At 57.6% G+C, this 24,645-nt stretch overlaps 1 protein-coding gene across 1 annotated transcript in view; it reads left to right on the plus strand.

Annotated features, from left to right (window-relative positions):
- LOC142475681 (maestro heat-like repeat-containing protein family member 1) overlaps positions 1–24,645 on the plus strand; it is a gene marked incomplete at its 3' end in the record, with an annotated part of 70,807 nt that overhangs the window by 2,382 nt on the left and 43,780 nt on the right. Inside the window, exons 2-6 of the mRNA XM_075581455.1 lie at positions 10,691–11,330; positions 12,146–12,291; positions 14,760–14,891; positions 18,524–18,686; positions 23,780–23,878. Of these exons, the coding sequence (XP_075437570.1) occupies positions 11,309–11,330; positions 12,146–12,291; positions 14,760–14,891; positions 18,524–18,686; positions 23,780–23,878 (562 nt within the window). The remainder of the gene's footprint in view (positions 1–10,690; positions 11,331–12,145; positions 12,292–14,759; positions 14,892–18,523; positions 18,687–23,779; positions 23,879–24,645) is intronic.

Raw genomic sequence — 24,645 nt, forward strand, 5'->3', positions numbered from 1 at the left:
AGCACACAGTGCCACCTTTTGTCTCAAAACCACATTACATGGAAAACCCTTAAGCCAATGCATGCTGGTTTAAACACAGCTTTTAAACATAGCCAGTGAACCCACTCACAGACGTGAATGTGCTCACAAGTAATATTTTTATACGGGGGAGGGTTTTTAGTCGCCTTTTCACCCACTATAACCTAAATAATGTGTGGTGAAGACCTACTCATGTCTCAAATTGCAAAGCCAGGGCAGCCAACCTCACACTGAGACCCACAAGGTCACAACAGTCTGTCTGTGAGTGGGTTTATAGGCTTTCCATGCATTGGCTTAATTACGGAGGGGAAATAAAAATGGCGGTCGGGTCAACCTTACACCTGCAGACAATACACATCCATATAATTATATTGGGGTGGGAAAAATGCTAATTTTGCGTTTTAGGAATTGGGTGGGTCCAGATAAAAAAAGGAGAAACCTTAACCCTTCTGCTGCTGGCACAGCGTCCAGCAATGGTCCAGCCAGATAGTGTGATACCGTAGAGAAACGGCCACCGTCCCATGTTCATGTTTGAGACACATGGACCCAGGAAGCTCTCGCATAAAGTCTACAATCCGTTTTTCCTTTGCAACGCTGACAGTGTATTCCAGGGGCGGCCAACCCCACTCCTCGAGGGCCACCCACAGGTCAGGGGTTCACCATATCCCTGCCGAGGCACAGGAGGCACAATCAGTGCTCAGTCTTCCAACTGGGATTTGGGTATGCGGGCGCTGGGACTTGGGTATGCGGGCGCTGGGACTTGGGTATGCGGGCGCTGGGACTTGGGTATGCGGGCGCTGGGACTCGGGCGTGCGGCGCTGGGACTTGGGTATGCGGGCGCTGGGACTTGGGTATGCGGGCGCTGGGACTTGGGTATGCGGCGCTGGGACTTGGGTATGCGGGCGCTGGGACTTGGGTATGCGGCGCTGGGACTTGGGTATGCGGCGCTGGGACTTGGGTATGCGGGCGCTGGGACTTGGGTATGTGGGCGCTGGGACTTGGGTATGCGGCGCTGGGACTCGGGCGTGCGGCGCTGGGACTTGGGTGTGCGGCGCTGGGACTTGGGTATGCGGGCGCTGGGACTCGGGCGTGCGGCGCTGGGACTTGGGTATGTGGGCGCTGGGACTTGGGTATGTGGGCGCTGGGACTTGGGTATGTGGGCGCTGGGACTTGGGTATGTGGGCGCTGGGACTTGGGTATGTGGGCGCTGGGACTTGGGTATGCGGCGCTGGGACTTGGGTATGAGGGTGCTGGGACTTGGCTATGCAGGCGCTGGGACTTGGGTATGCGGGCGCTGGGACTTGGGTATGCGGGCGCTGGGACTTGGGTATGCGGGCGCTGGGACTTGGGTATGCGGGCGCTGGGACTTGGGTATGTGGGCGCTGGGACTTGGGTATGCGGCGCTGGGACTTGGGTATGCGGGCGCTGGGTCTCGGGCGTGCGGCGCTGGGACTTGGGTATGTGGGCGCTGGGACTTGGGTATGTGGGCGCTTGGACTTGGGTATGCGGCGCTGGGACTTGGGTATGTGGGCGCTTGGACTTGGGTATGCGGGCGCTGGGACTTGGGTATGTGGGCGCTGGGACTTGGGTATGCGGGCGCTGGGACTTGGGTATGCGGGCGCTGGGACTTGGGTATGCGGGCGCTGGGACTTGGGTATGCGGGCGCTGGGACTTGGGTATGCGGGCGCTGGGACTTGGGTATGCGGGCGCTGGGACTTGGGTATGCGGGCGCTGGGACTTGGGTATGCGGGCGCTGGGACTTGGGTATGCGGGCGCTGGGACTTGGGTATGCGGGCGCTGGGACTTGGGTATGCGGGCGCTGGGACTTGGGTGTGCGGGCGCTGGGACTTGGGTGTGCGGGCGTGGGGACTTGGGTATGCGGCGCTGGGACTTGGGTATGCGGGCGCTGGGACTTGGGTATGCGGGCGCTGGGACTTGGGTGTGCGGGCGCTGGGACTTGGGTGTGCGGGCGCTGGGACTTGGGTGTGCGGGCGCTGGGACTTGGGTATGCGGGCGCTGGGACTTGGGTATGCGGGCGCTGGGACTTGGGTATGCGGGCGCTGGGACTTGGGTATGCGGGTGCTGGGACTTGGGTATGAGGGCGCTGGGACTTGGGTATGCGGGCGCTGGGACTTGGGTATGTGGGCGCTGGGACTTGGGTATGAGGGCGCTGGGACTTGGGTATGTGGGCGCTGGGACTTGGGTATGCGGGCGCTGGGACTTGGGTATGTGGGCGCTGGGACTTGGGTATGAGGGTGCTGGGACTTGGGTATGTGGGCGCTGGGACTTGGGTATGTGGGCGCTGGGACTTGGGTATGCGGGCGCTGGGACTTGGGTATGCGGGCGCTGGGACTTGGGTATGTGGGCGCTGGGACTTGGGTATGAGGGTGCTGGGACTTGGGTATGTGGGCGCTGGGACTTGGGTATGAGGGTGCTGGGACTTGGGTATGCGGGCGCTGGGACTTGGGTATGCGGGCGCTGGGACTTGGGTATGAGGGTGCTGGGACTTGGGTATGTGGGCGCTGGGACTTGGGTATGTGGGCGCTGGGACTTGGGTATGTGGGCGCTGGGACTTGGGTATGTGGGCGCTGGGACTTGGGTATGAGGGTGCTGGGACATGGGTATGTGGGCGCTGGGACTTGGGTATGTGGGCGCTGGGACTTGGGTATGTGGGCGCTGGGACTTGGGTATGTGGGCGCTGGGACTTGGGTATGCGGGCGCTGGGACTTGGGTATGTGGGCGCTGGGACTTGGGTATGTGGGCGCTGGGACTTGGGTATGTGGGCGCTGGGACTTGGGTATGAGGGTGCTGGGACTTGGGTATGCGGGCGCTGGGACTTGGGTGTGCGGGCGCTGGGACTTGGGTATGCGGGCGCTGGGACTTGGGTATGCGGGCGCTGGGACTTGGGGATGCGGGCGCTGGGACTTGGGTATGCGGGTGCTGGGACTTGGGTATGCGGGTGCTGGGACTTGGGTATGTGGGTATGCGGGCGCTGGGACTTGGGTATGCGGGCGCTGGGACTTAAGCGCGGAGGCGCTGGGACTTGGGTATGCGGGCGCTGGGACTTGGGTGTGCGGGCGCTGGGACTTGGGTGTGCGGGCGCAGGGACTTGGGTATGAGGGCGCTGGGACTTGGGTATGCGTGCGCTGGGACTTGGGTATGCGTGCGCTGGGACTTGGGTATGCGGGCGCTGGGACTTGGGTATGCGGGCGCTGGGACTTGGGTATGCGGGCGCTGGGACTTGGGTATGCGGGCGCTGGGACTTGGGTATGCGGGCGCTGGGACTTGGCTATGCGGGCGCTGGGACTTGGGTATGCGGGCGCTGGGATTTGGGTATGCGGGCGCTGGGACTTGGGTATGCGGGCGCTGGGACTTGGGTATGCGGGCGCAGGGCCTTTGGCACTGGGACTTGGGTATGCGGGCGCTGGGATAGGGTATGTGGGCGCTGGGACTTGGGTATGTGGGCGCTGGGACTTGGGTATGCGGGCGCTGGGACTTGGGTATGCGGGCGCTGGGACTTGGGTATGCGGGCGCTGGGACTTGGGTATGTGGGCGCTGGGACTTGGGTATGCGGGCGCTGGGACTTGGGCGCGCGGGCGCTGGGACTTGGGCGCGCGGGCGCTGGGACTTGGGCGCGCGGGCGCTGGGACTTGGGCGCGCGGGCGCTGGGACTTGGGCGCGCGGGCGCTGGGACTTGGGCGCGCGGGCGCTGGGACTTGGGCGCGCGGGCGCTGGGACTTGGGCGCGCGGGCGCTGGGACTTGGGCGCGCGGGCGCTGGGACTTGGGCGCGCGGGCGCTGGGACTTGGGCGCGCGGGCGCTGGGACTTGGGCGCGCGGGCGCTGGGACTTGGGCGCGCGGGCGCTGGGACTTGGGCGCGCGGGCGCTGGGACTTGGGCGTGCGGGCGCTGGGACTTGGGTGTGCGGGCGCTGGGACTTGGGTATGCGGGCGCTGGGACTTGGGTATGCGGGCGCTGGGACTTGGGCGCTGGGACTTGGGTATGCGGCGCTGGGACTTGGGTATGCGGCGCTGGGACTTGGGTATGCGGGCGCTGGGACTTGGGCGCTGGGACTTGGGTATGCGGCGCTGGGACTTGGGTATGCGGGCGCTGGGACTCGGGTGTGCGGCGCTGGGACTCGGGTATGCGGGCGCTGGGACTCGGGTATGCGGGCGCTGGGACTCGGGTATGCGGGCGCTGGGACTCGGGTATGTGGGCGCTGGGACTTGGGTATGTGGGCGCTGGGACTTGGGTATGCGGGCGCTGGGACTTGGGTATGCGGGCGCTGGGACTTGGGTATGCGGGCGCTGGGACTTGGGCGCTGGGACTTGGGTATGCGGCGCTGGGACTTGGGTATGCGGCGCTGGGACTTGGGTATGCGGCGCTGGGACTTGGGTATGCGGCGCTGGGACTTGGGTATGCGGCGCTGGGACTTGGGTATGCGGCGCTGGGACTTGGGTATGCGGGCGCTGGGACTTGGGCGCTGGGACTTGGGTATGCGGCTCTGGGACTCGGGTATGCGGGCGCTGGGACTCGGGCGTGCGGCGCTGGGACTCGGGCATGCGGGCGCTGGGACTCGGGCATGCGGGCGCTGGGACTCGGGTATGCGGGCGCTGGGACTCGGGTATGCGGGCGCTGGGACTCGGGTATGCGGGCGCTGGGACTCGGGTATGCGGGCGCTGGGACTTGGGTATGCGGGCGCTGGGACTTGGGTATGCGGGCGCTGGGACTTGGGTATGCGGGCGCTGGGACTTGGGTATGCGGGCGCTGGGACTTGGGTATGCGGGCGCTGGGACTTGGGTATGCGGGCGCTGGGACTTGGGTATGCGGGCGCTGGGACTTGGGTATGCGGGCGCTGAGACTTGGCTATGCGGGCGCTGGGACTTGGCTATGCGGGCGCTGGGACTTGGCTATGCGGGCGCTGGGACTTGGCTATGCGGGCGCTGGGACTTGGCTATGCGGGCGCTGGGACTTGGCTATGCGGGCGCTGGGACTTGGCTATGCGGGCGCTGGGACTTGGCTATGCGGGCGCTGGGACTTGGCTATGCGGGCGCTGGGACTTGGCTATGCGGGCGCTGGGACTTGGCTATGCGGGCGCTGGGACTTGGCTATGCGGGCGCTGGGACTTGGCTATGCGGGCGCTGGGACTTGGCTATGCGGGCGCTGGGACTTGGCTATGCGGGCGCTGGGACTTGGCTATGCGGGCGCTGGGACTTGGCTATGCGGGCGCTGGGACTTGGCTATGCGGGCGCTGGGACTTGGGTATGCGGGCGCTGGGACTTGGGTATGCGGGCGCTGGGACTTGGGTATGCGGGCGCTGGGACTTGGGTGTGCGGGCGCTGGGACTTGGGTGTGCGGGTGCTGGGACTTGGGTATGCGGGCGCTGGGACTTGGGGGTGCGGGCGCTGGGACTTGGGTGTGCGGGCGCTGGGACTTGGGGATGCGGGCGCTGGGACTTGGCTATGCGGGCGCTGGGACTTGGGTGTGCGGGTGCTGGGACTTGGGTATGCGGGCGCTGGGACTTGGGTATGCGGGCGCTGGGACTTGGGTATGTGGGCGCGCGGGCGCTGGGACTTGGGTATGCGGGCGCTGGGACTTGGCTATGCGGGCGCTGGGACTTCGGTGTGCGGGCGCTGGGACTTGGGTATGCGGGCGCTGGGACTTGGGTATGCGGGCGCTGGGACTTGGGTATGCGGGCGCTGGGACTTGGCTATGCGGGCGCTGGGACTCGGGCGTGCGGCGCTGGGACTCGGGTATGCGGGCGCTGGGACTCGGGTATGCGGGCGCTGGGACTCGGGTATGCGGGCGCTGGGACTTGGGTATGTGGGCGCTGGGACTTGGGTATGTGGGCGCTGGGACTTGGGTATGCGGGCGCTGGGACTTGGGTATGCGGGCGCTGGGACTTGGGTATGCGGGCGCTGGGACTTGGGCGCTGGGACTTGGGTATGCGGCGCTGGGACTTGGGTATGCGGCGCTGGGACTTGGGTATGCGGGCGCTGGGACTTGGGCGCTGGGACTTGGGTATGCGGCTCTGGGACTTGGGTATGCGGGCGCTGGGACTCGGGCGTGCGGCGCTGGGACTCGGGCATGCGGGCGCTGGGACTCGGGCATGCGGGCGCTGGGACTCGGGCATGCGGGCGCTGGGACTTGGGTATGCGGGCGCTGGGACTTGGGTATGCGGGCGCTGGGACTTGGGTATGCGGGCGCTGGGACTTGGGTATGCGGGCGCTGGGACTTGGGTATGCGGGCGCTGGGACTTGGGTATGCGGGCGCTGGGACTTGGGTATGCGGGCGCTGGGACTTGGGTATGCGGGCGCTGAGACTTGGCTATGCGGGCGCTGGGACTTGGCTATGCGGGCGCTGGGACTTGGCTATGCGGGCGCTGGGACTTGGCTATGCGGGCGCTGGGACTTGGCTATGCGGGCGCTGGGACTTGGCTATGCGGGCGCTGGGACTTGGCTATGCGGGCGCTGGGACTTGGCTATGCGGGCGCTGGGACTTGGCTATGCGGGCGCTGGGACTTGGCTATGCGGGCGCTGGGACTTGGCTATGCGGGCGCTGGGACTTGGGTATGCGGGCGCTGGGACTTGGCTATGCGGGCGCTGGGACTTGGGTATGCGGGCGCTGGGACTTGGGTATGCGGGCGCTGGGACTTGGGTATGCGGGCGCTGGGACTTGGGTATGCGGGCGCTGGGACTTGGGTGTGCGGGCGCTGGGACTTGGGGGTGCGGGCGCTGGGACTTGGGTGTGCGGGTGCTGGGACTTGGGGATGCGGGCGCTGGGACTTGGCTATGCGGGCGCTGGGACTTGGGTGTGCGGGTGCTGGGACTTGGGTATGCGGGCGCTGGGACTTGGGTATGCGGGCGCTGGGACTTGGGTATGTGGGCGCGCGGGCGCTGGGACTTGGGTATGCGGGCGCTGGGACTTGGCTATGCGGGCGCTGGGACTTGGGTGTGCGGGCGCTGGGACTTGGGTGTGCGGGCGCTGGGACTTGGGTGTGCGGGTGCTGGGACTTGGGTATGCGGGCGCTGGGACTTGGGTATGCGGGCGCTGGGACTTGGGTGTGCGGGTGCTGGGACTTGGGGATGCGGGCGCTGGGACTTGGCTATGCGGGCGCTGGGACTTGGGTGTGCGGGTGCTGGGACTTGGGTATGCGGGCGCTGGGACTTGGGTATGCGGGCGCTGGGACTTGGGTATGTGGGCGCGCGGGCGCTGGGACTTGGGTATGCGGGCGCTGGGACTTGGCTATGCGGGCGCTGGGACTTCGGTGTGCGGGTGCTGGGACTTGGGTATGCGGGCGCTGGGACTTGGGTATGCGGGCGCTGGGACTTGGGTATGCGGGCGCTGGGACTTGAGTATGCGGGCGCTGGGACTTGGGTATGCGGGCGCTGGGACTTGGGTATGCGGGCGCTGGGACTTGGGTATGCGGGCGCTGGGACTTGGGTATGCGGGCGCTGGGACTTGGGTATGCGGGCGCTGGGACTTGGGTATGCGGGCGCTGGGACTTGGGTATGCGGGCGCTGGGACTTGGGTGTGCGGGCGCTGGGACTTGGGGGTGCGGGCGCTGGGACTTGGGTGTGCGGGTGCTGGGACTTGGGGATGCGGGCGCTGGGACTTGGCTATGCGGGCGCTGGGACTTGGGTGTGCGGGTGCTGGGACTTGGGTATGCGGGCGCTGGGACTTGGGTATGCGGGCGCTGGGACTTGGGTATGTGGGCGCGCGGGCGCTGGGACTTGGGTATGCGGGCGCTGGGACTTGGCTATGCGGGCGCTGGGACTTGGGTGTGCGGGCGCTGGGACTTGGGTGTGCGGGCGCTGGGACTTGGGTGTGCGGGTGCTGGGACTTGGGTATGCGGGCGCTGGGACTTGGGTATGCGGGCGCTGGGACTTGGGTGTGCGGGTGCTGGGACTTGGGGATGCGGGCGCTGGGACTTGGCTATGCGGGCGCTGGGACTTGGGTGTGCGGGTGCTGGGACTTGGGTATGCGGGCGCTGGGACTTGGGTATGCGGGCGCTGGGACTTGGGTATGTGGGCGCGCGGGCGCTGGGACTTGGGTATGCGGGCGCTGGGACTTGGCTATGCGGGCGCTGGGACTTCGGTGTGCGGGTGCTGGGACTTGGGTATGCGGGCGCTGGGACTTGGGTATGCGGGCGCTGGGACTTGGGTATGCGGGCGCTGGGACTTGAGTATGCGGGCGCTGGGACTTGGGTATGCGGGCGCTGGGACTTGGGTATGCGGGCGCTGGGACTTGGGTATGCGGGCGCTGGGACTTGGGTATGCGGGCGCTGGGACTTGGGTATGCGGGCGCTGGGACTTGGGTATGCGGGCGCTGGGACTTGGGTATGCGGGCGCTGGGACTTGGGTATGCGGGCGCTGGGACTTGGGTATGCGGGCGCTGGGACTTGGCTATGCGGGCGCTGGGACTTGGCTATGCGGGCGCTGGGACTTGGGTATGCGGGCGCTGGGATTTAGGTATTGAGGTCAGATCGTTGTGTGATTCCCTTAATAACGTATACTTGCATTATTAGCCCTGAGTTACAGCCGATGTGAGGTTTTACAGCGCCCATTTGTGGTCAGATTAGTAAAATTACGGGCGGTAAGAGCAGGTTCAGGGGTCGGAGAACGCTCTGCGTTTCCAGACCTGGGGCATGTCTCTGTGGGACCTCCTGGCTTTAATAGAGATTAGTATGCTGTGTATAACATCTCCACACGCAGAAGCAGCATCAGGAAGGAGTTGGTTTACACCAGAGACTGTAGGAAGCCTGAGCGCGGGTCACCATCCCCCGGTATATAAGCCTGTATGTATGTATGCAAGCGTAACACTAGCCCCTGGTATATACGCCTGTATGTATGCAAGCGTAACACTAGCCCCCGGTATATACGCCTGTATGTATGCAAGCGTAACACTAGCCCCCGGTATATACGCCTGTATGTATGTATGCAAGCGTAACACTAGCCCCCGGTATATACGCCTGTATGTATGTATGCAAGCGTAACACTAGCCCCCGGTATATACGCCTGTATGTATGTATGCAAGCGTAACACTAGCCCCCGGTATATACGCCTGTATGTATGTATGCAAGCGTAACACTAGCCCCCGGTATATACGCCTGTATGTATGTATGCAAGCGTAACACTAGCCCCCGGTATATACGCCTGTATGTATGCAAGCGTAACACTAGCCCCCGGTATATACGCCTGTATGTATGCAAGCGTAACACCATCCCCCGGTATATACGCCTGTATGTATGCAGCGTAACACTAGCCCCCGGTATATACGCCTGTATGTATGTATGCAGCGTAACACTAGCCCCCGGTATATACGCCTGTATGTATGTATGCAAGCATAACACTAGCCCCCGGTATATACGCCTGTATGTATGCAAGCGTAACACTAGCCCCCGGTATATACGCCTGTATGTATGTATGCAAGCATAACACTAGCCCCCGGTATATACGCCTGTATGTATGCAAGCGTAACACTAGCCCCCGGTATATACGCCTGTATGTATGCAAGCATAACACTAGCCCCCGGTATATACGCCTGTATGTATGCAAGCATAACACTAGCCCCCGGTATATACGCCTGTATGTATGCAAGCATAACACTAGCCCCCGGTATATACGCCTGTATGTATGCAAGCATAACACTAGCCCCCGGTATATAAGCCTGTATGTATGCAAGCATAACACTAGCCCCCGGTATATAAGCCTGTATGTATGCAAGCATAACACTAGCCCCCGGTATATACGCCTGTATGTATGCAAGCATAACACTAGCCCCCGGTATATAAGCCTGTATGTATGTATGCAAGCATAACACTAGCCCCCGGTATATAAGCCTGTATGTATGTATGCAAGCATAACACTAGCCCCCGGTATATAAGCCTGTATGTATGCAAGCATAACACTAGCCCCCGGTATATAAGCCTGTATGTATGCAAGCATAACACTAGCCCCCGGTATATACGCCTGTATGTATGCAAGCATAACACTAGCCCCCGGTATATACGCCTGTATGTATGCAAGCATAACACTAGCCCCCGGTATATAAGCCTGTATGTATGCAAGCATAACACTAGCCCCCGGTATATACGCCTGTATGTATGCAAGCATAACACTAGCCCCCGGTATATAAGCCTGTATGTATGTATGCAAGCATAACACTAGCCCCCGGTATATAAGCCTGTATGTATGTATGCAAGCATAACACTAGCCCCCGGTATATAAGCCTGTATGTATGCAAGCGTAACACTAGCCCCCGGTATATAAGCCTGTATGTATGCAAGCATAACACTAGCCCCCGGTATATACGCCTGTATGTATGCAAGCATAACACTAGCCCCCGGTATATAAGCCTGTATGTATGCAAGCATAACACTAGCCCCCGGTATATAAGCCTGTATGTATGCAGGCATAACACTAGTCCCCAGCAGAGCAGGTGGTATTACCCCCTGAGGGTTTCAGATCTGCGTTGTTTGAATGATTTTGCTGCGTCACGTCAGGATTGTGCCTTTAATTACAAGTCATTTGACCAGGATGTGGCCTCAGCTGATCAGCTAGGTGGCACATTGGGTGGCAGTGGGGGTGGTTTGTGCTGGGATGTTCAGTCCATAAACGTAGCCTCGCAGGGTACAGCCTATATCATCTTTATCTGTTATCTCTTTGCATTCAGAAAGCAAAACTAAGACCAAGAGGTCTCATCGGGACCCCGATAGCTGGATCTCTGCCGGACTTTACACTGATTTTATAGAGGGAAGTGAACTTCTCCCCTGTACTCTCCGCCTGGCTTTGTAACCACAGGCTGCACATTCTGACGGCATCTGCAGAGGAACCACAGGACATCCCTCCAGCATCTGAGGCGGCCGCTAATTCCTCCTCACTGCCAAATCCTGGGCATTGCCAGTGTTTACTAACCGTCCATATCTCCTGAGGACCACATTACTATCCAGCACAGACCAAAAGGGACCTGTGACCAAGGACCATGTTCCAGCTCGCCCAAGGTGGGACACTACTGTTCTGATCAGGGATCAAGCTGTTAAAAGTATCCAAGACGAGGACATAATGTTCCTTGGACCTTCCATTACCTATTCCAAAGTGCCTCTCACCGTTTGAAAGCAATAAGAGACCCGAACTGTCCTCCATTCTCTTCCAAGAAGGTCTCCTGAAAGTTATAAGCACCAAGTCCAGCTTGCCTCGAGAGGAGGACATTACCTGCCTGAGAGTGGGAGGAGACCCCCACTACCTTCTCTCCAGACAATCTGCTGTTTGCTGGCGTGTGGGATAAAGAAACATGGCGAATTCCAGTGTCAAACGTAAGGCTCGTTCACTTAATTCATGTTTCGGATCCCAGCGCTTTCTTTAATGTGTTAATCTTTGTTGGATGTTACATTTTTTTCATTGTAATTTACTGTTGATGAGCCAAGGTGGATTAAAAGGGTCAGTCCCTTCTAGGACCAAAGTGCACTAATGGTGGGGACCTATTTAAGGGGTCACATCTGGGTGAGTGATGTCTTTAAATGGTTCTTAGAAATGTGTAACCTGGTGAGCTGAGACTCCATTACCTGCTGCTTCTGTATGTAGCGCTCGCTCACATGTCTGACCCTGCGTGTGTCATTGCCTGCTGCTTCTGTATGTAACGCTCGCTCACATATCTGACCCTGAGTGTGTCATTGCCTGCTGCTTCTGTATGTAACGCTCGCTCACATGTCTGACCCTGCGTGTGTCATTGCCTGCTGCTTCTGTATGTAACGCTCGCTCACATGTCTGACCCTGCGTGTGTCATTGCCTGCTGCTTCTGTATGTAGCGCTCGCTCACATGTCTGTCCCTGCGTGTGTCATTGCCTGCTGCTTCTGTATATAGCGCTCGCTCACATGTCTGACCCTGCTTGTGTCATTGCCTGCTGCTTCTGTATATAGCGCTCGCTCACATGTCTGACCCTGCGTGTGTCATTACCTGCTGCTTCTGTATATAGCGCTCGCTCACATGTCTGTCCCTGCGTGTGTCATTGCCTGCTGCTTCTGTATATAGCGCTCGCTCACATGTCTGACCCTGCGTGTGTCATTGCCTGCTGCTTCTGTATGTAACGCTCGCTCACATGTCTGACCCTTCGTGTTTTCTGGCTTGCAGGCCTGGCCGTCACGCTCATGGACGCTTCCACGGACAAAGACCCCGTGGTACAAGAACAGATCTACAACTCCCTGTGCTTCATGGGAGAATCCGCCCCCAGGGAGGTGCTGGAGTCATGTGACGCGTATCTCCGGCAAAACGACAAGGTATGACTGGGCACGACTGCACATTCCAAACCTCACAAGTCTCTTCACATGTGCAGAGCTTCCCAAACCACACAGGTCTCTTCTTCATGTGTGAGGTTTAGGAAGCTCTGCACAGGTCTACACATGAAGAAACGTCCGGTGATGTTTGGAAAGCTGCACACGATATTTTAATCGATGAAGACACGGTGATGGGGTAACCAGTGTCATGGGTGACCAATGCTTTTAACACAAATATACCCGGATCCTTGGAGCAAAACGTGAGATAAAATAAATTGTGATTTATTCACAAAATGAACATTCACAGCTTGATTTACAAAATAGTACGAAAATGCACTTACTTGATTACGATGTTACATCTGGTTACAGGAATGATCTTAGATGAAATCTCAGGGGAATCTTTTTACAGCATGTTGAATTTACCTCCTGACTGGCTGCACGGACTTTTAAAACCTCACAAGTCCTATCTTTACGCTTTACGGCGTGGGAACAAAACATTCCACCTGTTGGTAAGCTTCGCCCATACTTCAGGAAGTCTGGCAGAGGCTTCAAGGTATGCCACGGGCATGTGCGAACTTTGGCCCTAAGCTGCTTAGCATACCTAGCCAAGCCCACTTCCCTGGTGACAGGTTGTCTCCCTGCCCTCTGACACCTGGACATCTGTCAAGGACAAACTGTTTACCTCTCCCCCTCCCCACTTGACACCTTACTTGGCTAATTCTTTTGAGCTTAGCCCTGTTTCCAGACACAGGGGGACCGAATCAGCTGGGGGCCTTAGAAGCCCGAGTCTAAATTATGCATTGCTTACACATTGGATTTTCTGCCATGCATTTTAAAGCATAGTACTTGCACTTTAAGTGTTACTTCCTGTTTTGGACACCTGAAGGAAAAAATCCCCTTATGTCTATAATGTTAAAACAGTTAAACTAGGGTAACTTTAATTCATTCTATTCATGGGGATCAGCGCACCTCCAAGAAATGAAGCAGAGAAAAGCAAAAGATGGTGAAGTACATCTTTGCAATTCTATGTATACATAGACTGGTGAGATATGCACTTACTTCTAAGTGCCTGTACCCAGGCACGTAAAGGTTTCTTTTGTAGCTTGAAAAACGGGTATAAGCAGAAATCTCTTGTTTAATAAAAGGTCCAATTTTATGTAAAAAAATATATGTGCAGGTTTTACACGGAGTAAAAGGGCACCAGCTGTAGGCGCGCGGACTCTCTCCTGACAGCGACTTGGGCCGTTCCCGCCGGCGTCTTGCATCACTTTCGGTGGTCCTCTGCGCTCTCCGAAACTGGTCCCCGCGGCAACCCTATGCGTTTCGAAGGGCTTTCCTTCTTCCTCAGGGGTTGAAATAAAGGAAGGGCTGAAAATGAATGAGCGCGTCCTCAGTCCATCCCTGTAACTAAAGGAATTAGAAGACAAATGTGGGGATATTTTTATTAACATTGTGTATAAGGGGACATGCTTGTGCACAGTATATGAGCTGGGACTTCCAGGTCTGTGGTTCCGAGAGACCATGTGGCTGCCAAGCCTGGTGCCACCAAGTCTGCTCGGGTCCCGGACATGAAAGCCTCAGAGGTTGCCACGGTGTGAAAGCCATTTGGGCAGCGGAGCTAGCCTCAAGTACTCACGTCCTGGGATGAATGGGAGTCCTCGGACCACCATTTCCCCAAGCCAGACTGAGGAGCCTAACTCAGCGGGTGGCTTCTGACTGACAAGTGGCAGAGGTGCCAGGTTGGCGCCTGCCTTTGTCAGAATCCAAATCCGTGCTTGCCCGGCTTAGATAGACTGGCAGTGCTCTGATAGGCTGGTAAGTATTTCTCCCACGCTCGGATTGGCTGGAGTATTTCATGAATGAAGTTGAAATGCTATAAGAAACCCAGCAGCCAATCTGGTCGCGAGATTCATTCAGATTCTAAGCGCCAAGACAGCAGCGGCAGAGATATCAAGGCGAGGAAATTTTCTGGGCAAAGTTCTGAGAATAGAAGGTAGCCGCCGCGGCTGGGATTGGACGCCGAAAAGAGTACCAGGACGTTTGGTACCATCTCCCGGTCAAGGGATTTCGGCATCTCCAGAGCAGATACAGCGGCGGCGTCAGGAACTTCATGCCGATTTGAGTTCCAGGACTTTTCGGGCCAAGTCCCGGTCAACCTAAAGACTTTGTTTTATGGACTGTTTCACCTAGGAAAGGTTAGTTTTGCAGCCCAGACCCCCAGTAAGTGTGTTTTCTCCCGTGTTTTGTAATCCGCTGTGTGTACGTCCCGTTTCTATGGAATAAATCGCAATTTGTTTTACGATCTTGGATTTGCTCGGTGACTGATCCCGGTATAAAGGTGTAAATGCCTGGTCTCCCGTGACGGACGCCCAATGTTTATCTCCGTAACCGGTATCGCGCTCTTCCAATGCGTCTCCTCCATCTGGTTGTGTGGTTGGGCTCGTCCATGGTCTGTTTCCTCCACCCTGCAGCTTTCCTATGTGCACCGTACCATCATCCTAAGGGCCATGGAGACCGTGGTGAAGGGGAGCCTCACAACGCTGGACAAGGAGATGGCCAAGATGGTTATCCTGCTGGCGTCCATCGAGATGACCAAGTCTAAGGTTCGTGCCACCACAAAGAGAAGCCGCCCCCTGATTGCCATACAGGCTGCAAGCCGCTCGGGTAGGGGGGGGTTCATGGGTAAGGGCCCGCTTGGGATGGGAGGGGGTTTATGGATAAGGGTCTGCCTGGGAGGGGTGTGGGGGCTCTGCGTAAGGGTCTTCTTGGCAGGGGGGCGGGCATGGGTAAGGGTCCGCTCTGGAGGGGGGTAGGGGCATGGGCCAGGGTCTGCTTGGGAGGGGTGGTGGGGGTAAAGGTCTGCTCGGGAGGGGGGGCCATGGGTAAAGACCTGCTCGAGAGGGATGGGCAAGGGTCCGCTGGGGGGGCAGCATAGGTAATGGTCAGTTTGGAGTGGGGGGGCCATGGACAAGGGTCCACTCGGGGTGGGGGGGCATGGGCAAGGATCCGCTTGTGAGGGGGCGGGCATGGGTGAGGGGGATGAGTAAGGGTTCGCTTGTGTAGGGGGGCATGGGCAAGGGTCTGCTCAGGGGGGTGTGGGTAAGGGTCTGCTCGGACGGGGCATGGGCAAGGGTACATGACATACGTCACCAGTTCAGTATATCCCACTCGCATTGTTAGATATTTATACCGCTTCTATAGAATGATACTGAGTAATTGCTGTGCACCATTTTAAAGTTATTAAATCTTTTCCTCTGTTTTCTATTTTAACATTAACTTTGTAACCAGATAAACGTGTAAATGTGGAAGGGATAGAAGGGAACAAACAGTAAGAAAGCCGATCAGTAAGAGAACAAGGAAGACAAACGTGGTTTCAAGTGGTAACAATAGAGATGAATCAAATGGAGTATATAGGGAGGAGGGGTATGAGGGGGTATAGTGAGATATTAGGGTGAGGTGTAAGGAGGGGCAGAGGGTATAGTGAGATATTGGGGTGAGGTGTAAGGAGGGGCAGAGGAGGGTATAGTGAGATATTAGGGTGAGATGTAAGGCGGGGCAGAGGAGGGTATAGTGCGATATTAGGGTGAGATGTAAGGAGGAGCAGAGAAGGGTATAGTGAGATATTAGGGTGAGATGTAAGGAGGAGCAGAGAAGGGTATAGTGAGATATTAGGGTGAGATGTAAGGAGGGGCAGAGGAGGGTATAGTGAGATATTGGGGTGAGGTGTAAGGAGGGGCAGAGGAGGGTATAGTGAGATATTAGGGTGAGATGTAAGGAGAGACAGAGGAGGGTATAGTGAGATATTAGGGTGAGATGTAAGGAGGGGCAGAGGAGTGTATAGTGAGATATTAGCGTGAGATGTGAGGAGGGGCAGAGGAAGGTATAGTGAGATATTAGGGTGAGATGTAAGGAGGGGCAGAGGAGTGTATAGTTAGATATTAGCGTGAGATGTGAGGAGGGGCCGAGGAGGGTATAGTGAGATATTAGGGTGAGATGTAAGGAGGGGCAGAGGAGGGTATAGTGAGATATTAGGGGGAGATGTAAGGAGGGGCAGAGGAGGGTATAGTGAGATATTAGGGGGAGATGTGAGGAGGGGCAGAGGAGGGTATAGTGAGATATTAGGGTGAGATGTAAGGAGGGGCAGAGGAGGGTATAGTGAGATATTAGGGTGAGATGTAAGGAGGGGCAGAGGAGTGTATAGTGAGATATTAGGGTGAGATGTAAGGAGGGGCAGAGGAGGGTATAGTGAGATATTGGGGTGAGATGTAAGGAGGGGCAGAGGAGGGTATAGTGAGATATTAGGGTGAGATGTAAGGAGGGGCAGAGGAGGGTATAGTGAGATATTAGGGTGAGATGTAAGGAGGGGCAGAGGAGGGTATAGTGAGATATTGGGGTGAGATGTAAGGAGGGGCAGAGGAGGGTATAGTGAGATATTGGGGTGAGATGTAAGGAGGGGCAGAGGAGGGTATAGTGAGATATTGGGGTGAGATGTAAGGAGGGGCAGAGGAGGGTATAGTGAGATATTGGGGTGAGATGTAAGGAGGGGCAGAGGAGGGTATAGTGAGATATTACGGTGAGATGTACGGAGGGGCAGAGGAGGGTATAGTGAGATATTAGGGTGAGATGTAAGGAGGGGCAGAGGAGGGTATAGTGAGATATTAGCGTGAGATGTGAGGAGGGGCCGAGGAGGATATAGTGAGATATTAGGGTGAGATGTAAGGAGGGGCAGAGGAGGGTATAGTGAGATATTAGGGGGAGATGTAAGGAGGGGCAGAGGAGGGTATAGTGAGATATTAGGGGGAGATGTGAGGAGGGGCAGAGGAGGGTATAGTGAGATATTAGGGTGAGATGTAAGGAGGGGCAGAGGAGGGTATAGTGAGATATTGGGGTGAGATGTAAGGAGGGGCAGAGGAGGGTATAGTGAGATATTAGGGTGAGATGTAAGGAGGGGCAGAGGAGGGTATAGTGAGATATTAGGGGGAGATGTGAGGAGGGGCCGAGGAGGGTATAGTGAGATATTAGGGTGAGATGTAAGGAGGGCAGAGGAGGGTATAGTGAGATATTAGGGTGAGATGTAAGGAGGGGCAGAGGAGGGTATAGTGAGACATTAGGGGGAGATGTAAGGAGGGGCAGAGGAGGGTATAGTGAGATATTAGGGGGAGATGTAAGGAGGGGCAGAGGAGGGTTTAGTGAGATATTGGGGTGAGATGTAAGGAGGGGCAGAGGAGGGTATAGTGAGATATTAGGGTGAGATGTAAGGAGGGGCAGAGGAGGGTATAGTGAGATATTAGGGGGAGATGTACGGAGGGGCAGAGGAGGGTTTAGTGAGATATTGGGGTGAGATGTAAGGAGGGGCAGAGGAGGGTATAGTGAGATATTAGGGTGAGATGTAAGGAGGGGCAGAGCAGCGTATAGTGAGATATTAGGGTGAGATGTAAGGAGGGGCAGAGGAGGGTATAGTGAGATATTAGGGTGAGATGTAAGGAGGGGCAGAGGAGGGTTTAGTGAGATATTGGGGTGAGATGTAAGGAGGGGCAGAGGAGGGTATAGTGAGATATTAGGGTGAGATGTAAGGAGGGGCAGAGGAGGGTATAGTGAGATATTAGGGTGAGATGTACGGAGGGGCAGAGGAGGGTATAGTGAGACATTAGGGTGAGGTGTAAGGAGGGGCAGAGGAGGGTTTAGTGAGATATTGAGGTGAGGTGTAAGGAGGGGCAGAGGATGGTATAGTGAGATATTAGGGTGAGGTGTAAGGAGGGGCAGAGGAGGGTTTAGTGAGATATTGAGGTGAGGTGTAAGGAGGGGCAGAGGATGGTATAGTGTGATATTAGGGGGAGATGTAAGGAGGGGCAGAGGAGGGTATAGTGAGATATTGGGGTGAGGTGTAAGGAGGGGCAGAGGAGGGTATAGTGAGAGATTAGGCTTAGATGTAAGGAGGGTCAGAGTAAAGCTTTAAAAGTGAGGAGGAGAATTGAGTGCGGGATTTGATAGGAAGCCAGGGACAGATTTAGGAAAGAGTAGAGTGATTCTGGCAGCAATGTTTAGGATATGTTGTAGGGGAGACAGGTGAGAGGCAGGAAGGCCGGACAGCAGGAGGTTACAGTAATGAAGACGGGAGAGAATGAGGGCCTGAGTCGGCTTTAGAAGTAGAGGGACAGAGGAATATGTCTTTCTCTGTAATATGCTTCCCTGTGATGTACCTGAGCGTTGTACACTCCGCTGTTCCCGCCCCCAGGACATGATCTTTGAGTGGCAGCAGGCGGCCAGCAACGTCCTCGTAGCCGTCGGGAGAAACTTCATCAACAGCGTGATGGAGGAAATCCTGAGCAAGTTCCAGCCCGGCATCCTCCCTCACTTCTTCATCATGCAGACCCTGGCCAATCTCTCCATGGCCAACGGTAAGTGGCTGTAAGGCACTGCGCCGCCATCTTCCTGACGCCCACCAGGGGCCGTTGTACAATACGTCGATGCCAAGTATCCCCGTTATAAGCCATGTCTCCTTACAGCTCTGAGAGGAGGAAGTTTGGAGCCGGTAAATATCCCCGGCTCCAAACTTCTCACATGCTTGTCACATGGGCCCTGTATCCAGCACACGTGTGTTAACGTGTTGGGGTCATGGCATGTGCGTTGCATCATGAGTTCTTATGCGTATAGAAATCTTATTGCCTTTCTGAGACTCTCGCTGCTCTCTGTATGAGAGGCGGACTAACGTTTTATTCTCGTGTAGAAGCGGCCATTAATTTAACCATTTACAGTCTGGGAAAGCTGCTTATATTATCGCTGCACGTAGGAAGAGAGTTCTGGCCCAAAGAGCTTACATTCATATGGGGATAATGGGAGACGCGGAACCCATAGGAATAAATACGAGTGTGTGGAGCATTTGTAACCGTGCACGTACATGCACACGCACGTACATGTACACGCATGTACATGTACACGCACACGCTGCTGAAACTCCTTACAACAGAGCGGGAGCATTGCCGCCAATGGCGAGAGATTGAAGGGTGTGAATGTGCTGGGGAGCAGACTAATTCTCCCGGTGACCCCGTTACCCTGGAGTCTGATCTCTCCCGGTGACCTCGTTACCCTGCAGTCTGATCTCTCCCGGTGACCTCGTTACCCTGCAGTCTGATCTCTCCCGGTGACCTCGTTACCCTGCAGTCTGATCTCTCCCGGTGACCTCGTTACCCTGCAGTCTGATCTCTCCCGGTGACCTCGTTACCCTGCAGTCTGATCTCTCCCGGTGACCTCGTTACCCTGCAGTCTGATCTCTCCCGGTGACCTCGTTACCCTGCAGTCTGATCTCTCCCGGTGACCTCGTTACCCTGCAGTCTGATCTCTCCCGGTGACCTCGTTACCCTGCAGTCTGATCTCTCCCGGTGACCTCGTTACCCTGCAGTCTGATCTCTCCCGGTGACCTCGTTACCCTGCAGTCTGATCTCTCCCGGGTGACCTCGTTACCCTGCAGTCTGATCTCTCCCGGTGACCTCGTTACCTGCAGTCTGATCTCTCCCGGTGACCTCGTTACCCTGCAGTCTGATCTCTCCCGGTGACCTCGTTACCCTGCAGTCTGATCTCTCCCGGTGACCTCGTTACCCTGCAGTCTGATCTCTCCCGGTGACCTCGTTACCCTGCAGTCTGATCTCTCCCGGTGACCTCGTTACCCCTGCAGTCTGATCTCTCCCGGTGACCTCGTTACCCTGCAGTCTGATCTCTCCCGGTGACCTCGTTACCCTGCAGTCTGATCTCTCCCGGTGACCTCGTTACCCTGCAGTCTGATCTCTCCCGTGACCTCGTTACCCTGCAGTCTGATCTCTCCCGGTGACCTCGTTACCCCTGCAGTCTGATCTCTCCCGGTGACCTCGTTACCCTGCAGTCTGATCTCTCCCGGTGACCTCGTTACCCTGCAGTCTGATCTCTCCCGGTGACCTCGTTTACCCTGCAGTCTGATCTCTCCCGGTGACCTCGTTACCCTGCAGTCTGATCTCTCCGGTGACCTCGTTACCCTGCAGTCTGATCTCTCCCGGTGACCTCGTTACCCTGCAGTCTGATCTCTCCCGGTGACCTCGTTACCCTGCAGTCTGATCTCTCCCCGGTGACCTCGTTACCCTGCAGTCTGATCTCTCCCGGTGACCTCGTTACCCTGCAGACGGATTCTCCCGGTGACCTCGTTACCCTGCAGTCTGATCTCTCCCGGTGACCTCGTTACCCTGCAGTCTGATCTCTCCGGTGACCTCGTTACCCTGCAGTCTGATCTCTCCCGGTGACCTCGTTACCCTGCAGTCTGATCTCTCCCGGTGACCTCGTTACCCTGCAGTCTGATCTCTCCCGGTGACCTCGTTACCCTGCAGTCTGATCTCTCCCGGTGACCTCGTTACCCTGCAGTCTGATCTCTCCCGGTGACCTCGTTACCCTGCAGTCTGATCTCTCCCGGTGACCTCGTTACCCTGCAGTCTGATCTCTCCCGGTGACCTCGTTACCCTGCAGTCTGATCTCTCCGGTGACCTCGTTACCCTGCAGTCTGATCTCTCCGCGTGACCTCGTTACCCTGCAGTCTGATCTCTCCGGTGACCTCGTTACTCTGCAGTCTGATCTCTCCCGGTGACCTCGTTACCCTGCAGTCTGATCTCTCCGGTGACCTCGTTACTCTGCAGTCTGATCTCTCCCGGTGGACCTCGTTACCCTGCAGTCTGATCTCTCCCGGTGACCTCGTTACCCTGCAGTCTGATCTCTCCCGGTGACCTCGTTACCCTGCAGTCTGATCTCTCCCGGTGACCTCGTTACCCTGCAGTCTGATCTCTCCCGGTGACCTCGTTACTCTGCAGTCTGATCTCTCCCGGTGACCTCGTTACCCTGCAGTCTGATCTCTCCGGGTGACCTCGTTACCCTGCAGTCTGATCTCTCCCGGTGACCTCGTTACTCTGCAGTCTGATCTCTTCCGGTGACCTCGTTACCCTGCAGTCTGATCTCTCCCGGTGACCTCGTTACCCTGCAGTCTGATCTCTCCCGGTGACCTCGTTACCCTGCAGTTCTGATCTCTCCGGTGACCTCGTTACTCTGCAGTCTGATCTCTCCGGTGACCTCGTTACCCTGCAGTCTGATCTCTCCCGGTGACCTCGTTACCCTGCAGTCTGATCTCTCCCGGTGACCTCGTTACCCTGCAGTCTGATCTCTCCCGGTGACCTCGTTACCCTGCAGTCTGATCTCTCCCGGTGACCCCGTTACCTGCAGTCTGATCTCTCCCGGTGACCTCGTTACCCTGCAGTCTGATCTCTCCCGGTGACCTCGTTACCCTGCAGTCTGATCTCTCCCGGTGACCTCGTTACCCCTGCAGTCTGATCTCTCCCGGTGACCTCGTTACCCTGCAGTCTGATCTCTCCCGGTGACCTCGTTACCCTGCAGTCTGATCTCTCCCGGTGACCTCGTTACCCTGCAGTCTGATCTCTCCCGGTGACCTCGTTACCCTGCAGTCTGATCTCTCCCGGTGACCCCGTTACCCTGCAGTCTGATCTCTCCCGGTGACCTCGTTACCCTGCAGTCTGATCTCTCCCGGTGACCTCGTTACCCTGCAGTCTGATCTCTCCCGGTGACCTCGTTACCCTGCAGTCTGATCCTCTCCGGTGACCTCGTTACCCTGCAGTCTGATCTCTCCCGGTGACCTCGTTACCCTGCAGTCTGATCTCTCCCGGTGACCTCGTTACCCTGCAGTCTGATCTCTCCCGGTGACCTCGTTACCCTGCAGTCTGATCTCTCCCGGTGACCTCGTTACCCTGCAGTCTGATCTCTCCCGGTGACCTCGTTACTCTGCAGTCTGATCTCTCCCGGTGACCTCGTTACCCTGCAGTCTGATCTCTCCCGGTGACTCGTGTCTGATACCCTGCAGTCTGATCTCTCCCGGTGACCTCGTTACTCTGCAGTCTGATCTCTCCCGGTGACCTCGTTACCCTGCAGTCTGATCTCTCCCGGTCGGGCTGACCTCGGTTACCTGCAGTCTGATCTCTCCGGTGACCTCGTTACCCTGCAGTCTGATCTCTCCCGGTGACCTCGTTACCCTGCAGTCTGATCTCTCCCGGTGACCTCGTTACCCTGCAGTCTGATCTCTCCCGGTGACCTCGTTACCCTGCAGTCTGATCTCTCCCGGTGACCTCGTTACCCTGCAGTCTGATCTCTCCCCGGTGACCTCGTTACCCTGCAGTCTGATCTCTCCCGGTGACCTCGTTACCCTGCAGTCTGATCTCTCCCGGTGACCTCGTTACCCTGCAGTCTGATCTCTCCCCGGTGACCCCGTTACCCTGCAGTCTGATCTCTCCCGGTGACCCCGTTACCCTGCAGTCTGATCTCTCCCGGTGACCTCGTTACCCTGCAGTCTGATCTCTCCCGGTGACCTCGTTACCCTGCAGTCTGATCTCTCCCGGTGACCTCGTTACCCTGCAGTCTGATCTCTCCCGGTGACCTCGTTACCCTGCAGTCTGATCTCTCCCGGTGACCTCGTTACCCTGCAGTCTGATCTCTCCCTCCCGGTGACCTCGTTACCCTGCAGTCTGATCTCTCCCGGTGACCTCGTTACCCTGCAGTCTGATCTCACCCGGTGACCTCGTTACCCTGCAGTCTGATCTCTCCGGTGACCCCGTTACCCTGCAGTCTGATCTCTCCCGGTGACCCCGTTACCCCTGCAGTCTGATCTCTCCCGGTGACCTCGTTACCTGCAGTCTGATCTCTCCCCGGTGACCTCGTTACCCTGCAGTCTGATCTCTCCCGGTGACCCCGTTACCCTGCAGTCTGATCTCTCCCGGTGACCTCGTTACCCTGCAGTCTGATCTCTCCCGGTGACCTCGTTACCCTGCAGTCTGATCTCTCCCGGTGACCTCGTTACCCTGCAGTCTGATCTCTCCCGGTGACCTCGTTACCCTGCAGTCTGATCTCTCCCCGGTGACCTCGTTACCCTGCAGTCTGATCTCTCCCGGTGACCTCGTTACCCTGCAGTCTGATCTCTCCCGGTGACCTCGTTACCCCTGCAGTCTGATCTCTCCCGGTGACCTCGTTACCCTGCAGTCTGATCTCTCCCGGTGACCTCGTTACCCTGCAGTCTGATCTCTCCCGGTGACCTCGTTACCCTGCAGTCTGATCTCTCCCGGTGACCTCGTTACCCTGCAGTCTGATCTCTCCCGGTGACCTCGTTACCCTGCAGTCTGATCTCTCCCGGTGACCTCGTTACCCTGCAGTCTGATCTCTCCCGGTGACCTCGTTACCCTGCAGTCTGATCTCTCCCGGTGACCTCGTTACCCTGCAGTCTGATCTCTCCCGGTGACCTCGTTACCCTGCAGTCTGATCTCTCCCGGTGACCTCGTTACCCTGCAGTCTGATCTCTCCCGGTGACCCCGTTACCCTGCAGTCTGATCTCTCCCGGTGACCCCGTTACCCTGCAGTCTGATCTCTCCCGGTGACCTCGTTACCCTGCAGTCTGATCTCTCCCCCGTGTCTCTCCCATTAGTTTTTGGCATGGTACCGTTCCTAAACTCCATCCTGGGGACCATGCTACCGATGCTAGGGATGGCGAAGCAGGACCATATGAAGGCCGTGTTCTGTGTGGGTAAGCAACACGTCCCCTCTGCGCTCTGCTCCTTTTGCTCTGCGCGCTCTGCCCCTTTTGCTCTGCGCGCTCTGCCCCTTTTGCTCTGCGCGCTCTGCCCCTTTTGCTCTGCGCGCTCTGCCCCCTTTTGCTCTGCACCGCTCTGCCCCTTTTGCTCTGCGCGCTCTGCCCCTTTTGCTCTGCGCGCTCTGCCCCTTTTGCTCTGCACGCTCTGCCCCTTTTGCTCTGCACGCTCTGCCCCTTTTGCTCTGCCCCTTTTACTCTGCACGCTCTGCCCCTTTTGCTCTGCGCGCTCTGCCCCTTTTGCTCTGCGCGCTCTGCCCCTTTTGCTCTGCACGCTCTGCCCCTTTTGCTCTGCACGCTCTGCCCCTTTTGCTCTGCCCCTTTTACTCTGCACGCTCTGCCCCTTTTGCTCTGCACGCTCTGCCCCTTTTGCTCTGCGCGCTCTGCCCCTTTTGCTCTGTGTGCTCTGCCCCTTTTGCTCTGCGCGCTCTGCCCCTTTTACTCTGCACGCTCTGCCCCTTTTGCTCTGCACGCTCTGCCCTTTTGCTCTGCGCGCTCTGCCCCTTTTGCTCGGCGCGCTCTGCCCCTTTTGCTCTGCACGCTCTGCCCTTTTGCTCTGCACGCTCTGCCCCTTTTGCTCTGCGCTCTCTGCCCTTTTTGCTCTGCGCGCTCTGCCCCTTTTTGCTCTGCGCGCTCTGCCCTTTTGCTCTGCCCCTTTGCTCTGCGCGCTCTGCCCCTTTTGCTCTGCGCGCTCTGCCCCTTTG

Source organism: Ascaphus truei, unplaced genomic scaffold, assembly GCF_040206685.1.
Source record: "Ascaphus truei isolate aAscTru1 unplaced genomic scaffold, aAscTru1.hap1 HAP1_SCAFFOLD_1327, whole genome shotgun sequence".
Classification (NCBI taxonomy): domain Eukaryota; kingdom Metazoa; phylum Chordata; class Amphibia; order Anura; family Ascaphidae; genus Ascaphus; species Ascaphus truei.